Source organism: Pleurodeles waltl, chromosome 9, assembly GCF_031143425.1.
Source record: "Pleurodeles waltl isolate 20211129_DDA chromosome 9, aPleWal1.hap1.20221129, whole genome shotgun sequence".
NCBI lineage: Eukaryota > Metazoa > Chordata > Amphibia > Caudata > Salamandridae > Pleurodeles > Pleurodeles waltl.
Window position 1 is genome coordinate 48,512,654 of NC_090448.1, and position 15,993 is coordinate 48,528,646.

The window sequence follows — 15,993 nt, forward strand, 5'->3', positions numbered from 1 at the left end:
GTGGTAGTTTAAATATAATCAAACTAACAACATGCAGAGGACATTACAATAACAGAGAAGAGATTGAGTGATTTCACACCGAGCAGAGTACACTGACAGAATTTGGCAATACCAAACAGCAAAACAAAAAAAAGAAGAAAAAAAATCACGAAATGAGTGAATGAGCACAATCAAAGCTATTGCAACTGCATCAGCACTGAAGATCAACGCCAAAACAAATCCTCTGGTGTGGCAAAGTAGGCTGACAACATTCAGCTCTTGCCAGACAACAAGTAGTCACTTCACTCAAATGAAGAACAAGTGTGCACAAAATACCATTCCTTTTGGAGATGATGGGAGCTGTGGTTGGCAGAAGAATAAATAAAAATGTCACAGCAAAGAAAACGAGACATAAATTTGATGCTGGAAAACAAATGAAACAGTGGCAGCGTGTATACCCACTGTAATATACAAAACACTATAGCACGAACAAACAGGAATAAAAAATAGCAAAGGATTAATTTTAGGAAGCCGGTAAGGCTACAACAAAAACGTTTTTAAAAAGTAACTCCATAAAAATCTTTCTGTTTTAAAGTATATAATTTCCATTTTTCCCAAAGCCCACTTCCAATGCATCACAGAAAAAACCCTTGAAATATTTCAGTGTATGCTACTTTCACAACCAAACAACAGATCTTATTTCCCAACTAAAAAATCCTACAGTATAAACACATTAACCCTGCAGGTTACATATCACTGCTCAAATTAACTTGAGTCAATAACTGATATTTCTCCACAAGAAAATCGGGAATTGTAGGTTTTTATTTTTTACGCCGCATTCTAAAGAATACTGTTTAGGGTGTATGTTACGTTCATAAATACTGACCTTATCACGAGGTTTTTGGACATAGAAGAATAAACTAAACAATTCCCAGATGAAGATCGTACCATATGTTGTTTTGTGGTAGCAGCCATACCCCTGCAAACGCTACCTCTCGCAAGCCCACATATGGTATGTCTAAGATCTAAAACTGACAATAGTTTGATAACAATAGTGACTCATGAAGCACACATTTCCTTCACAAAGATTCTGCTAAAGGTTTTTATGAGAGAAAAACTAAGGACTTTCTTTATTTATGTAAACAAACTTATTCCAGCCTTGCTAGTTTGCTGCTTCTGTTGCCAAATCCTCTGAAGTGTTAGATGAGTTTGTCTGAATGTAAGGGATGATCATATATGAATGCATGAGATGCTTTGGGGTACATCATCCACACCAAGTCAGCCACAGATTTATTTCATTCAAATGTTAGTACAGGAACAGCCACTAAATTGCCAAAAAGATGTTAAATTAAAAAATACAGTACGTGTTTCTATGCAGATTCAAATTCCTACCACAGGAAAAATACTATTCAACACCTGTGCCATATGCAGTATCACAACATGTGGAGAGGCGGACGCCAAGAAAATACCTGCCGGGTACGAACATCCCTCATAAAGACATACAACAAATCCATCGAGTTTGGGAATACTTGTGAAAAAAACATTTGTTAAATTAAAAGACAAACACACCAAGGGCAGGAATTGCCAGGCCAGAAAGGCATATTTATAGATAAGGTGAAACCGCCTGTATCCCCTGGAACAACATATGGTAAACTGATTTCAATTAAGGTGAGGCTGGGAGCATATATTAATGACAAAAACAAAAAACTGAAAAATACGGCTGGAAAATTATTTTATTTTTATTTTAACAGAATGAAAATTCTTGCAAGAGTTCCTGCCTCGTATTTCAACAAAACTCTGAAGAAGTTAACAATAACAGAGCAGCCTGAGAGGATTTACGGCCCCTATAAAGGAGATAAGCAATGAACTGTGTGCTATGTCGTGAGTGCTGGCAGGGAGGGGCGCTGAAGGGGGATAGAGAGAGACTCGAGATGTGATGTGGGGCTAACCAGGTTTCACATCATTGCTTTTAGGTTTAGCTACATTCTACCAGAAAGGGCATATTGTGGCTTTTGTGAGCAGTGAGCTAAACAACCAAGTGTTTCTTTTGTAAAATAAGCTTATTTTATGAGCTAGAGGTAAAGGAGGACAGCAATGGAATAAAGCCAAAAACAAATGTCAGCGACATGTGAGGAGGTGGGAGGAATGGAATGCTGAAATAAAAAGTAGGCAGCTACTAGCCCAAAACACCCAACAGTGAACAGGGAGCACCAAAGAAATAACAAACATAGTCATAGCAACAAATAAAGAAACCAAAGTGGAAAAATACAGTAAATGGTCACAGCTCTGAAACAGAAAAAGGAGGGAGAAAAAGGCAGAACTGACCACTAGCAAACAAGTATTTTTAAAGGACACTGCAACCAGCAAACGAAATCGCTTTAAGCCATAAGAAGTATACTAAGAGTATACAAGAGGTCGACCTAAAAAGTGATCTTTGGATAAGAGAGATTATTAAAACATATACAATTATTATATAAACCTTAATCAGAAGTACACTTTTGGCATTAGACTGTAATGCTCAAAACAGGCCCTGGAGTGAACCATAACAAACATATCATTTGTAAGAAACATGGTCATGTAACCATATTGTTAGCCCCAAGAGGGGATAACCCGATGAAAAATACAGTAGAAAGTAATGCAGTGTAACCATATACTTAGCCCCTAGAGGGCATTTTTAGGGCTAGCAGGCCTACTGCATTGATATTACAACAAGGCCTTTAAAACAAAACTCCTCTCAGCTGTACAACAAAAGTTGTAGCCATGAGGAAGTTTAAAAGACAGTGAATGGTGGGAGGGGTTATTATTTTGGGGTCCCCACTAACCTAATGTGGGGACCCAGAGATGATGTAGACACCTGCAAAGCATTACGGGGTGAGTTTGTGTGCCACATATATTATAGTAAGTTGACTGCAATGCACAGAACAGCCCCTAGACACCACAATAAAAATAGCATTCGGAAAAACATGGTCATATAACCATGCAGTCAGCCCTTAGAGAGCATAACCACATAAAAAAACAGAAAGGGAAAAAGTAATACAGTATAACTATGTATTTAGTCCCTAGTTACAAACAATGCCCATTAAACATAACTTCTCTCAGATGTAAAACAAAATTTCCAGCCATGAGAAGCTTTAAAAGATAATGAATGGTGCTAGGGGTTCTTATTTTGTAGTCCCCATTAACATAGTGTGGGGACCCGGATAGGATGTAGACAGAAAGCGCACATTGTGGTCAATGTTTTGAAGGTGGTCCCATTGTCCAAGCTGAGTTATGAGCAAAAATGTTTTGTAAAAGTAATGCCCTGCAAAGCATTTTGGGATACGTTTTCTGACACAAATAATTTAATATGTTGATATGACTGTAATGCCTAGAACAGCCCCTAAACAACCCCACGATGAAAATAGCATTTGTAAGAAAGATAGTGATGTAATTTGTATAGTTAGCCCCTATAGGGCATAACCACATAATAAATGGCAGAAACTAATGCAGCGCAACCATATATTTAGCCCCTAGAGGCACACTAATTACATATATTCAGGGATAACAGACCTATAGCAATGATATTACAAAGAAGCCCCTTAAAACACAACCTACTCTAAGCTGTAAAACAACAGTTCCAGCAATGAGAAAGGTTAAATAGACAGTGAACACTAACCTAGTGTGGGGACCCAAAGATGATGTAGACAGGAAGAGCACGTTGTTGTGAATGTCTTGGTGGTGGTCCATTTGTCCTATGGCCCCCACAGGCTGAGTTATGAGAAAAAAGGTTTTGAAACTGAATGCGTGCAAAGCATTATGGGTTGAGCTTTCCTGAGTACTGTTAATATTGTAGTACTGGCTCTTCCACTGTGCCAGAGAGCCGTTTTAGCCTTGAGGATTTCTGTTTTATGTAAAGCATTCACCAATTTCAAGTGTTTTAAGGGGAGGGCCACAAGAAATGATTCTGATTAGGTAAGTGTGAACAAAATGACCAGCGCTCTAAAACCGCCGATCAAGTTCACGCAGTTGTGCCTGTTTGCGCTGTGAACACCATGGCCACCATGCAGCACGAAAGGGAGAGAAAAAAGAACTAGTCTGCCCCCTCTGAAGTATAATCGGCAGTCGTGCAATAATCCATGTAACAGGGGCAGTCTGCAAGGTGTGACAAAAACAGCCCCAAGGCAGAACAAACATAAAGCATTTACCAATGACATCAAGTGATTTTTGAAAGGCAAGCCCATGAGCGAGTGAAAGTGATGGGCATGAGCGAGTGAAAGTGATGGCCGTGGTTAAAAGCCCACAATACTTACAACAGGTCAAAGCGCTTGCTTACTCAAACTAAAAACGGATCTGATGAGACCAAACTGTAGTCCCGAAGTAGACTGAGCATCCAGGACTTATGGCATTATTTAGAGTTTGGGGATCTGGATACTTTCAGAAATGTGGAGGTTGCTCCGTCCACCATTTTACAAGTGCATTGTAGTCGATAGCATTTGTAACCAGACAGGTGGGATATCTGTCACGGGGTGGAGTATGCCATTCCTCAAAGTCTAAATAAGGTCTTTAATCTTTTGAAGGATCAATGGCATATGGGAATTTCCACAATTAGTCCGTCATCAGGTCCTCCTTAGGAATCACTGAGAACACATAGAAAAGCTGAGGAAAAGTTCGGATGTGCTGCAAATATGTCCATAGGCTAACAACCTCTATGATGTTTGATACCAGCCTGGTCATGTCCCACTTTGACAGACTAATTGTTAGCTGTCAGAGTGGCAGCAATTGGTACACTGGGCTTTCTGGTGTACAAGAAAGGCAGTGGAATTATAAAAACATTTGTCCTAACCACTGGAAGCCCTCTTAAAACAGTTTTCTGCTAATCTGCAGATTACAAGAGTCCCACAAAGCATTTATTCAGCGGTATTATCTTGAATGCCTCATGGAGTCTCACGTGAATATGTTATGACCAAGATCTGAGGAAGTGGCAGGAGAAATAGACATCCTACCAGTTGGCTAGGAGCATCTGCCACTATCTCAAGGATGCAACTAAGACTGGTAGATCAGGAAGGAATTGGGCTGGCCGTTTCACAGCTCATCACAATAATCTCCCAGGAGCAGCAGTAACTGCAAATGCATCTTTACAAGGGTTAGGTTAATCACAATACCTGCAGACATACTGTTTATAACCCCTAGGAAGAGATCTGAGATCTTTGTTAAATATTCTATTCTCCTGAAGAGATGGGGCTCTCCAAACTAAGATCTAGTTATTTGTAAACTGAATCCCTCTGTATGAAACCAAAGAGAATTTCAGTCAGTTTACAGACAAAATTACATTGGCTAGCACCAGGTTTGATTTATTCAGTGTTGGGAAGCTCTCCCTATGCTAACGAGTTGGCTCAGTGAGTTAAGTGCTTGCTGCTGCCATCTGTGTGACACCTGCAGTTCCTGTGTTTGCATGTTGGTGGGGCATTTCATCATTTCCAGTTCAAACAGATCCTCTGCTCCCCCCTGCACTTGCGCTGCAAAGCGCTTTACAGCGCCTGCAGTGCAGCGCATTCTACTGCCTGGCCTCGCTGGCCTTTGGCTCTTCTGCTGCTTCCTAAGGCCTCGCTGGCCTTTGGCTCTTCTGCTGCTTCCTAAGGCCTTGCTGGCCTTTTGCTGCTTTCAGGCTCACTCGCCCTCCTGCGTCTCAGGCCCCCAGCGGGTCCCCATTTTTTTTTCTACCACCCTCAGCACCCCTGCCCGCTCCTCCCTTCTCAGGACCTATTTAATGGTGGTCGCTGTTGATGAAGCCCTCAGCTGACCCTAACAAGCTCAAAAACTACTGTCTTATATCACTCCTCCCTTTCCTCGCCAAAGTCCTGGAAAAGGCCATCAACTGCCAGGTCATTGACTTTCTCGAAGGCAACAGCTTGCTCAACCCTTCCCAATTTGGCTTCCACCCCAACCACAGTACAGAGACCACACTGATCGCAGCAACCAATGACATCAGACACCTCTTCGACCTAGGAGGAACAGCGGCCCTCATCTTCCTCAACCTATTGGTGGCCTTCAACACTGTCTCCCACCACAGCCTTGGCATCAAAGACAACGCACTCAACGGGATCGTCTCCTCCTCTCCGGCTGAACGCAGAGGATCCTCCTCCCACCCTTCGTCTCTGCACCCAAAGACATCATCTGCGGCGTTCCCCAGGGCTCCCCTCAGCCCCAACCTCTTCAACACCTACATGACTTCACTGGCTGACATCGCATGCACCCATGGCTTTAACATCATCTCCTACGCCAATGACACCCAACTCATCTGATCCATCACTGAGAACGCCTCCGCCACACAAATGAACTTCCAGAACACTGGCTTACCATCCAGCAAAGATGCCACTTCAAGCTCCTCACACACACCTACAAGGCCCTCTACGACGCCAGACCTGCCTATATCAACAAACGCATCACATTCCACTGACCCACCAGAGAACTCCGCTCAGCCAACCTGGTCCTGGCCTACATCCCCACATTCATCGGGAACTACTCGGAGGCCACGCCTTCTACTAACCTCGCCGCCAAGTCCTGGAACAACCTCCCTCTCCACCTGTGCACCTCCCCTTCCTCCCTGGAAGACTTCAGAAGACAGCTCAAGACCCGGCTCTTTGACCTCCATCACCAGCCGACCAAGGCACGCAGACTCCTCCAGCGCCTGGAGACACATTTGCGCTCTACAAATCCCTGTGACTGATTGATAAATTAAGAACAAATAAATTAGATACAAGAGAAAAGTTACTATCTTTTAACACTAATTTTGCCAGTTGTATCTGAACTAGATTCAACTGCTTAGCATACTTCTGCTATCTAGTGGGTGGCATCCAAACTGCCAATTGATTTTATTCTAAAGCTTTTGTCAGTCACCCTTGCTAGTGTCTAAACCAAGACTCTGCGATCTACAGCAGCCTCAAGGTACTCTATTTTTAGTGTTAACCTGGCCAAGGCCTATAGTAGGAGGGGGCCATTTCATCAAATGAGGATTTGAAAAACACAAATTTCGCATGCAGCCTTGTACAGGTGGGGACTTAAAACAAGTGTCTCAAGTCATGAGCACAGGAAAAAAAAACTAAGAATGTGATAAAGTAACAGTTACACCAACAGATGTTTAATGAAAAACAAGATGTGAAGGACGTCAAGGAATAAGGGTGGGGAAATCAGATAATATTTTACTTTTATATAAAACACACCAGATTTGGACAGTGAATCCTTCCCGATTGTTATTAGTGTGATGACAAAGACCAGCAGAAAGAGGGAAGGCAAAACCCCTACCCTTAGTTCAGCTGGCAGTGCGCAGTCTGCTAGGATAGCCAGGTCTTCCTGCAGCCTACCATTATCCAGAGGCTCAACTGTCAGTACCTTCACACATGTCCCGGGCTTGGAAGACACTAGAAAGAAAGCATTAAAAATATGTAAGCTAACACACTCTGAAAGTCCCCGGTTAACTCAAATTCGAACGTCATCGACAAATAACATTACAACTACTAAAAGAATGGCTACAACATTTTACATGGGTGTTATTTTGTATTAGCAGGGGTAGACGCCTACCTTCCATACTGTGCACATGCAAGCAGCATCTCTTGCAGTCTGCCAGTATGAGCCTCACCCACCCACCAGTGTCACATGCTCAACATTGAGGGCACAAAGAAGATCATGGAAAGGCAGCTGGAAGGGGAGGACAAATCAGAACGACAGGAAGCAACACAGACTGTCGATGGTGCCTTACAAAAAGACTTGGAGGCATTCCCTTCATGCTTCCTTTCCATGGTCCGATCAGCACCAGAATACTATAGCAGGAAAACAGATGTCCAAAATGTTGCTACTACCACATGCAAAGTGAGACGCCAAGTTTACAAAGTCAAATTGGGAAAACAAAAAAGATAATTATGCACCCCAATCAAATATTTTATAGTGCATCGTATTGGCAAGATGAGATGTCAAAAAGGACATCTTGTCCACAGCATAAGAAACCCAAATCAGGCATCTTATTGGTTGTCACATTCCGAAGATTTTGTTGTAGGCCTTTAGGGCAAACATTATTCGCACAGATATGGAGGTTGGGCGATCTTTCCCCCACATGACTTTTTTCTGACAAACCACAAGTCCGCTGGATGTGCTCCATGACTAAATAATGTCTTTAACCAGAATACGAGACTCTGCTGACCAGTTCTTAATTTGTAAAAATAAAATAGCCAGGGCCAGAGGTATTTATCAGGAGGTCACTGTGGCTGGCATTACTCACAGTTCTGCCAAATGCTAGCCATAACACACTAGAAGTGACACATTTTGCACTATTCCAGGTCTCCTCAATAAGTAAGGATGGCCTGGACCAGCAGTTTTATTAATTATATTTTTCAAGGGATATTGAACACTTTGTTAACAAGCTCTGCACACAAAATACACCCAGTACCGCCATGTGATGGATTGTCATAAGTAAGTGCCGGTGTTTAGAAATAAGTGCAGGTGCCAAGCACCGGCAAATACTGGCACAAATTCAGCACTGCACCTTAGCCATGAGGTACATCAGTCATGTGAAAGGTGGCTAATGGCTTTCCTTCCAAGCCAAGGTGTTGCTGATGATGATTGGTGATAGGTAAAAAGGCATTGGCCCCGGAGATAAGATTGCCTGTTTCTCTGTAGAGGAGAGTGGCTATCAGGTCTGTCTGTAAAAATCTGTATAGTAACCCATAACTGGGGTCCTTCAGCTCCCTCTCTCCACCATGCAAAGATAGACAATGAGTGTGAGCTGAATGATCCCTATGGGGCAGTCTGCACAACATGGTGACTCCCCTCCAGGTTGTCTTCATCCTTTCTTCTGAGAGGAACAGCCTGCATGCACATTGTTGCCAAACCATCTAACTATCTGGTGGGCTCAAGAAATAAACATGCTTCCCTGAAAGGCAGATTCTGCCTCGCAAAATACCTCCGCTTTCTTTCACCGTTGTGTTCTGCTGGTGTCACCTAGCAACCAAAAGTCACTGCATGAGGAAGTATGGGTGCAATCAATATTACTTTGCACTGCTATTTACAGGCATTCTTTTAGTTCTGTATGGCTTGCCAAAACAGAAAAGTTATTGACTGAGCGAGGGTTTATTTTGAACAAAACTTTTCCATGCTCAGCTCTTGCTTCCTGCCAGTAAATTCAATGCAGGATAGAGATTAGCCACCTCTAGCCAGTTAAAGCATATGGATTTCTCATTAACAGCCCAGAGATACTTTCCCTCTTCTGGAGGGAGGGGTTCCCAAAGGACAGGGTGTGGGGTTCTTGTTGAAGTTCATCAAGAATGGAAGGAGTGACAATATTATAGTTCTCTGCATCTTTTCTGGATTGCTACTGACAATGTCTCGAAGTGGTATCTGAAATTCTAAGATGGAAGCAGCAGCTCAACAGGCCTTTTTCTACGAGTTGAAATTCTAGTGCACAGGCTCTGAATGTCCTGGGCATTTTTGGGAAATTTCAGGCAATTATTCAGTGCAGTGATAAAGGAGGCACATGATTAACCTTCAGTGAGGGACATTTTCAATATCTTTGTGCACACATAGGACATTTTAAAACCAATGACAGCATAGTGTCTGTGGAATACAAACGAGGGGTTAAATGGAAATATGTTAAATATGTCGAGTGTTCCAAGGAAAGGCCAGCATCCTTTGTTCAGGTACCCTTTATAGGAAAATGAACTAGTCAGTCACCAATTTAAGGCTCTATTGCCTATATGTCCACATTCTGTATTTTTTTCTGGGTCTTTTCTGGTCGAATAAATGTTAGGAGAGGTTAGGGGACATTGCTTCTTCATTGCCACTTTACCTGGCTAATCTTAACAAGAGAAAGGAATATGTTCATTTAGATAAAACATGTTAATTAAAACAACATTTTCTCTTGTAGAGTGTTCGAGAGCCTAGATATGACAAGGCTAGTCAGTCTTCATTAATTAAAAGATGAATCCCATAAAGAGGTAATTATCCATATCTATTAACACACACCAATAAAAGATCCCAAAAGCAGAACCATACACTACTATTAGATTGAAAAGATGTACCCTCGTCTGCCTCATTCACAAAAAGCTGCAGCAGCGTCTCAAAGCCATTTCTTTTTTCAAAGCTTTTTAGATAGCACACAGATGTCTACATCACAACAGCCTTATCTATCTAGCCTGTAAACTAAAATGTTGTAGTCAAGAGTGCAACAGTGCTGGAGGCGGCACGTTCTGGTTGGTTGTGGTGGGGACTCAGCCAGACAGAACCTACCACTCCTGTTAGGGTTGGGTGATTACACTCACTGTATAACCGGTGCTCACCCTTGTGTAGCTTGGCACTGAGCAGTCAGGCTTACTACAGAGGCAATCTGTAAAGCACTGGCACAGCACTCACACGCAATTCAGACACTGAGCATCACAAGAGAGACTTCACACGTGTGGTAGATAAAGTTGTATTCAATACACACAAACATAAAGCTCATGAACCTCTGGGCACAAATCACTCTTGCCAATATTACTAGCAGTACTAGGCCGAACCATGTTAAAATGACATCAGTAGCATGCACATCTGGGAGAAATCCTACATTACCCCCACTCCCATTCCCCCCACCACTCTTAAGTGGTGCGATACGTTGTCAGAACTAGGCCTACCCTGGTAATTAATATAATGCAATACCACATAGTTATAGGATGCACCCCAGATCAAAACGGTATCAGGAATATGTACACACATATAACTTTTAGCAGGACCGTGGGCCTGTCGCGTAGGTTCTCATTATGCTAATTAGGCTACTGGATTTGGGGGGCAGAATCGCATAGATTGTGGGTACTAAATACAATTCCACACCATATGACGCCTGTCGGCCTAATCCGGAGTTTCTGGCTAACTAGCAGCACCTCATCTCTGATGACTGTGGCAACCGGGCACACAACAAGAAAGACTCCTCAGGGAAATCGTGGTCAATCAGATCTCATCCTTTTCTCCCGGTTACCAAGGTCTCACACAGGCAAAGACAGAAGCAGAATACAGTTCAATAAGAATTGTATTGAATTAACTGCATCTTAGATAAAAACGCATGTATTGCAATAACTAGGATGATGAAACACAATAAAAGCAAGCAGGTGACAAGGAGAGTGAAACACAACTAGTCCTACCATTCTGTCACTAAGAATAGCGTGATATATATGTCTTCTCCCTACACTATTATTAAGCACAGCCTAATAAGCTTAATCTGCTCTTCAGGATTCTCCCCGGGAGAATCCCTTATACCTGGGTAACGAAGCCTGTAGTTTAGGAAGATACATTCCCCATGTAGATCTGGGGTTCAGACATCTAAGCAAATAGTTGTAGCAAAGCAATCAGCATACAGTCATGGTCTTCTGCTGGATTCTCCCTCTAACGTGTTTGAGACAAAGGATTGGTAATAAAAAATTGTGGGGTCTGTTTCCCATTTAAAAAAAAAAAAAGGTTTAAAGATTCTACTGCTATAATATCAAAGAATCTGGCCATGGAATACTTATGGAAGAACCAGCCAATGAAGTTAACACTAGATACATTCCCAAATTAATTACACATTAAGGGCCAGATGTAGCAAGCCGTTTGCATGGCGCAAACTGCGCCATGCAAACGGCCTCACGCGATGCTCATGCCCAAATTGTGAGTTGGTACCGACTCGCAATTTGGGAATGCGACTCGCAAATAGGAAGGGCTGTTCCCTTCCTATTTGCGACTCACATCGCAATTCAGAGTTGCTTTGTGACCGCGAATGCGGTCGCAAAGCAACTTGCAATTACCACCAGTGTCACACTGGTGGTAACTCATTCGCAAAATGGGACTCCTTCCCCTTTGTGAATGTCGAAAAAAATATTTTTTCAGAGCAGCAGTCCTATGGACCACTGCCTACTCTGAAAAAAACGAAACCAAATGGTTTCAGTATTTTTTTCATTTTTCAACTCGTTTTCCTTTAAGGAAAACGGGCTGCAAAAAGAAAAAAAAACTGCTTTATTTAAAAAGCAGTCACAGACATGGAGGTCGGCTGACTACAGCAGGCCACCATCCCTGTGAGTGCAGGGACTCGCTATGGGGTCGCAAAATGCAACCCACCTCATGAATATTGATGAGGTGGGTCTTTGCGACCCCATAGCGAGTCACAGAAGGTGTCTGAGACACCATTCTGCATCCGATTTTGCGACTTGCAAATTGCGAGTCGCACAGACTCGCAATTTGCAAGTCGCAAAATCGGATTTTGCTACATCTGGCCCTAAGTAACTGCAGCTTAAAATTTAGATTAAGATGCAACTCTGTTCACTCGAGGACAGTATTTATCGAAAAATACAAATTGACAATAACACATTTTAATGGATTTATTTTTTACGTGTTGATATTCGTAAAAGGTTTCTAAAACCTGTTTTTGAATATGGTTCTTGGGCATGGATATTGGCAACTGACCTGTTAGTCTGTATGTACAAACTGGATGTGACTACAGATTTCGGTCGATTTATGAATGATGTTACAATTACGATGAAATGATCCGATAATATTAGGAAATTGTTTAAACTACCTTGTGGTGCTCTTAGTGTTTGTTAGAGTGTGTTTAAGTGTTTTTATGGACTAATTTGTCAAAATAAACTTCTTTTCGACTTGATGGTCAAATGTTGAAGCTAATCCAGGTGGCAAGGACTCTATTGATTAACAGCTCAGGTTCATTTATTTAACTGATTTTCAGAGTGCTAGAGACAGTGGGAATCGCTCCCTCCAGGTTTAAAGTGAGACTTGGGTAACAGAGTAATCATAAATGCTAGACAGAGATCATGGGCTTCGTAGACTGGATCACTGGGGGCATCTCTATTAGGTCGAGCCATGGTGATAAGGAGAGACAGTGCAGACCCAAGCAGCTTTTGTAAAGTGATTGTATAGTTTTTCTCTAGCTGCTACTGCTCCAGTAACTTATCTTCTTTGTGATAAACACTATCATCTATATTTATTTGTTAACGGGACCGGTGTATTTCAATTCCTCACAATTACTATTTGTGGGACACAGGATTAAAAAGACAGAAATAAATGTAAGGCATAGCTGTATCCTACTTAGGACTTTTACTGTGAAACAGAATGCTGTCTGGGATTTAAAAAAACACAGTGCCCAGAATAACTACTTGTACAATGGCAGACACTCTTAACCGCACCTCCTATTATAGTTCCATAAAGTTCTTTATAAAGTTAATTTTATATATGCAATGGTGCACCCACTTCCTGGCACCAGCCATTGTATGGCACAACTACAATCCATAGAAAGTGAATCCAAATATACAACATAGAAAGGTGCACCCTAAGATTCAATGATTCAAAACCTCCAATAGGAACAATATTTTAATTTCTTTTATTTCGTCAAAGCAAAAAACAGCCAACGCGTTTCATTCATTTGAACTTCATCAAGGCTCGTTCTGGAAGGGTTTTAAGCCTCTTATCAAAACTAGTTGTCCCTCCTCAAAGGTAAACGTAGGCAAAGTCTCCTTCTTATAATGGACACCAGAGTCCGTGTCCAAGGCCATCCCACCGGACACCACCTTCACAGTAGATCCAAGACAAAAAAAGAAGCATAAGACATTTAAAAATATTAAAATATTGCACCTACTGGAGGTTTTGAATCATTTAATCTTAGGGAGCACCTTCCCATGTCGTATATTTGTATCATATACCCAAAAAGACCATAAAAATGCACTTATTTTCATAGGAAAGGTAGTCTTTTCTGTGCAGCCTCTGTTACCGCTTCCACTGGTTGTTAGCGCCATGCAGCCACAGCCCGTCCTTTAGGGAGGGGGGGGCACGCCCCCCCACCTTTTGCCCCTCATGAAGAGTGTCTGTCAGGCTGAACAAACGTCAGCCTGACAGACTCTCTTCATGTTCAGATCAGGCAGCCAGGAGCGAGACATGCGCGATTTGCGCAAACTCCTGGCTGCCTGAGCTGAACTTTGCTGGGCTGAAGAGGTCACAGCTCCTATGGGCGTGACCTCCTCGGATCAGCAAAGGTGCCGCGAGGCCCTTCCTCTTGGTGACGAGGGGAAGCGTCACCGATTGACTCCAACCTGGGCGCTTCAGGTTTAAGCCCTGAAGTGCCCAGGCCGAGTGTCAATCAGTGACACCTCGTCACAGAGTGGGGAGGGGTCAGAAGTCTCACTGACCCCATCCCACTCTGTGACAAAGTTGGGACTGCTGCCTTTCCTCATTGGCTGACCTAGGTTCAGCCAGTGAGGGAAGGCAGCTGTCCCAACCCTCCTTGGACTTCCGAGCTGAAGGTAAGTGTGTGTGTGTTTGTGTTTTTTAAATGAATGTTTGGTGCGTGCGTGTATGTTTGAATGTTGATGAGTGTTGTGAATGGATGTGCGTGCGTGTGTGAATGAAAGAGTAAGTGTGAGTGTGCTTCCCGCCCACCCCCCTCCCTCCTAAAATTACCAGCCGCCCCTGGAGCCAAGATGCCTATGAGGTGACGGTTTCCCCTGTATAAACGTTTTCCAATTCTCTTTTCTGTTCTATATTTCTATATAAGATCAATGTTTAAATCATGTTGGAATTGGTATTTGAAGAATCCAATTACTCATCTTTGAATTACTTCACAGATACTATAATTTGGTTCTACAAACAATAATTAACAAACAGGTCAATTGAATGTGTCTTTCTGATTTACACAAAGGAAGCCATTATGAAGTTGTGCATACACTAAATGTGAACGTCTAAGTGTAGATTCTTATTTTCACAATTAACATTAAATAACATGCTGTGCACATATCAAAACAAAATCATTGCTCTTAAAACTCTGATTACAAAAGCAAAACACACCTCTGACTAAGATAGAAAGATAAATGTGCAGGGACATAAGCATTTCCATTTATTTAGTTTGCTCTATTTATGACCTTATTTATTTTGTACTTTTGTAGAGCCCTGCGTGTCACCTAGTGTTATTTAAAATAACTGCAAGCTAAATAAAAGCATGGAAGGGGACAGTTAGATTTCAACTGGGTAATTTGAAATTGCATATGTCCTTTGATAGAGGTTCCTTATTAACAGGAAATTCAGCTGAAAGTGAGTATGAAAAGTTCAGCTTTCAATCATTTCATGAACCACATGCAGTTTGATCTGTGCTTAAGGTTTAATAAGATATTTGTATATGTACAGCTGTCATTTTTAACTGTTCTGTTTCTTATATCTCAGTGCTTGAAGCAAAACTGTACTCGTCGTTGAAATGCAAAATGTTTAATGCTATGATTTCACCGGACAAATACCTAGTTTCCATCTCTTGCCTAAAACAGAGAGTCAATAACATCACGACTTACTAAAAGACACCTCTAACAGCTTGCCTAAAATCAGTGATAGAAAAAAAATCACCTTGAAGCACTAAAAGTGCTAATTATTCAGAAACTTGAGGTGCATTTTCAAATCTAGCTCAACATAAATGAAGTTGAACTCGGACCTGATTTAGAGTGGGGTATAAAAAAAAAAAAGCTTAAATTTGTGGATGCAATGCTTAATTCATTGAAGCATGCGCCAGAGACACTTTCTCTACTATGCTTTTGCTACTAAGGGGGCACATGCCTAGCTGATTTTTCTACGGATTTAGCACTTTCTTCACAGATTGGAAGATTCCCAATTACACCCAACTCTGAATCAGGCTGATGGTTCTTATATTACCAAAGGATTAACAGCAAAATAAAATTAAAATCTTACCAAATTCATATACTTTTTTACACTTGTCTTCCAAGTCATCAATGAGATCTTGGAGTCTGCATTGCTTGGCCAGCCGCTTACAGTCTTCTACATACTCAACATCAATATCTAAACGACCTGCGGAAGAGGAGGTAAGATGAAATCTTATGCCACACGACCACTTTCATCACACTTGCATAGTACGTTCAGCACAAATATTTTATCAGAAAGCAAAAATACTAAGTCATAGAGGCAGGTACCATCCTTTCAAGGCTTCTGCTGTCCATGTATTAGCTTGCTTTCTCATTACTACTGTTAGATTTAATGACCATT

General features: G+C 41.9%; 1 protein-coding gene across 1 annotated transcript in view; it reads right to left on the minus strand.

Annotated features, from left to right (window-relative positions):
* ABTB1 (ankyrin repeat and BTB domain containing 1) overlaps positions 1–15,993 on the minus strand; it is a 191,987-nt gene that overhangs the window by 86,718 nt on the left and 89,276 nt on the right. Inside the window, exons 7-8 of the mRNA XM_069206257.1 lie at positions 15,682–15,798; positions 7,261–7,376 (exon numbers count right to left, since the gene is read on the minus strand). Of these exons, the coding sequence (XP_069062358.1) occupies positions 7,261–7,376; positions 15,682–15,798 (233 nt within the window). The remainder of the gene's footprint in view (positions 1–7,260; positions 7,377–15,681; positions 15,799–15,993) is intronic.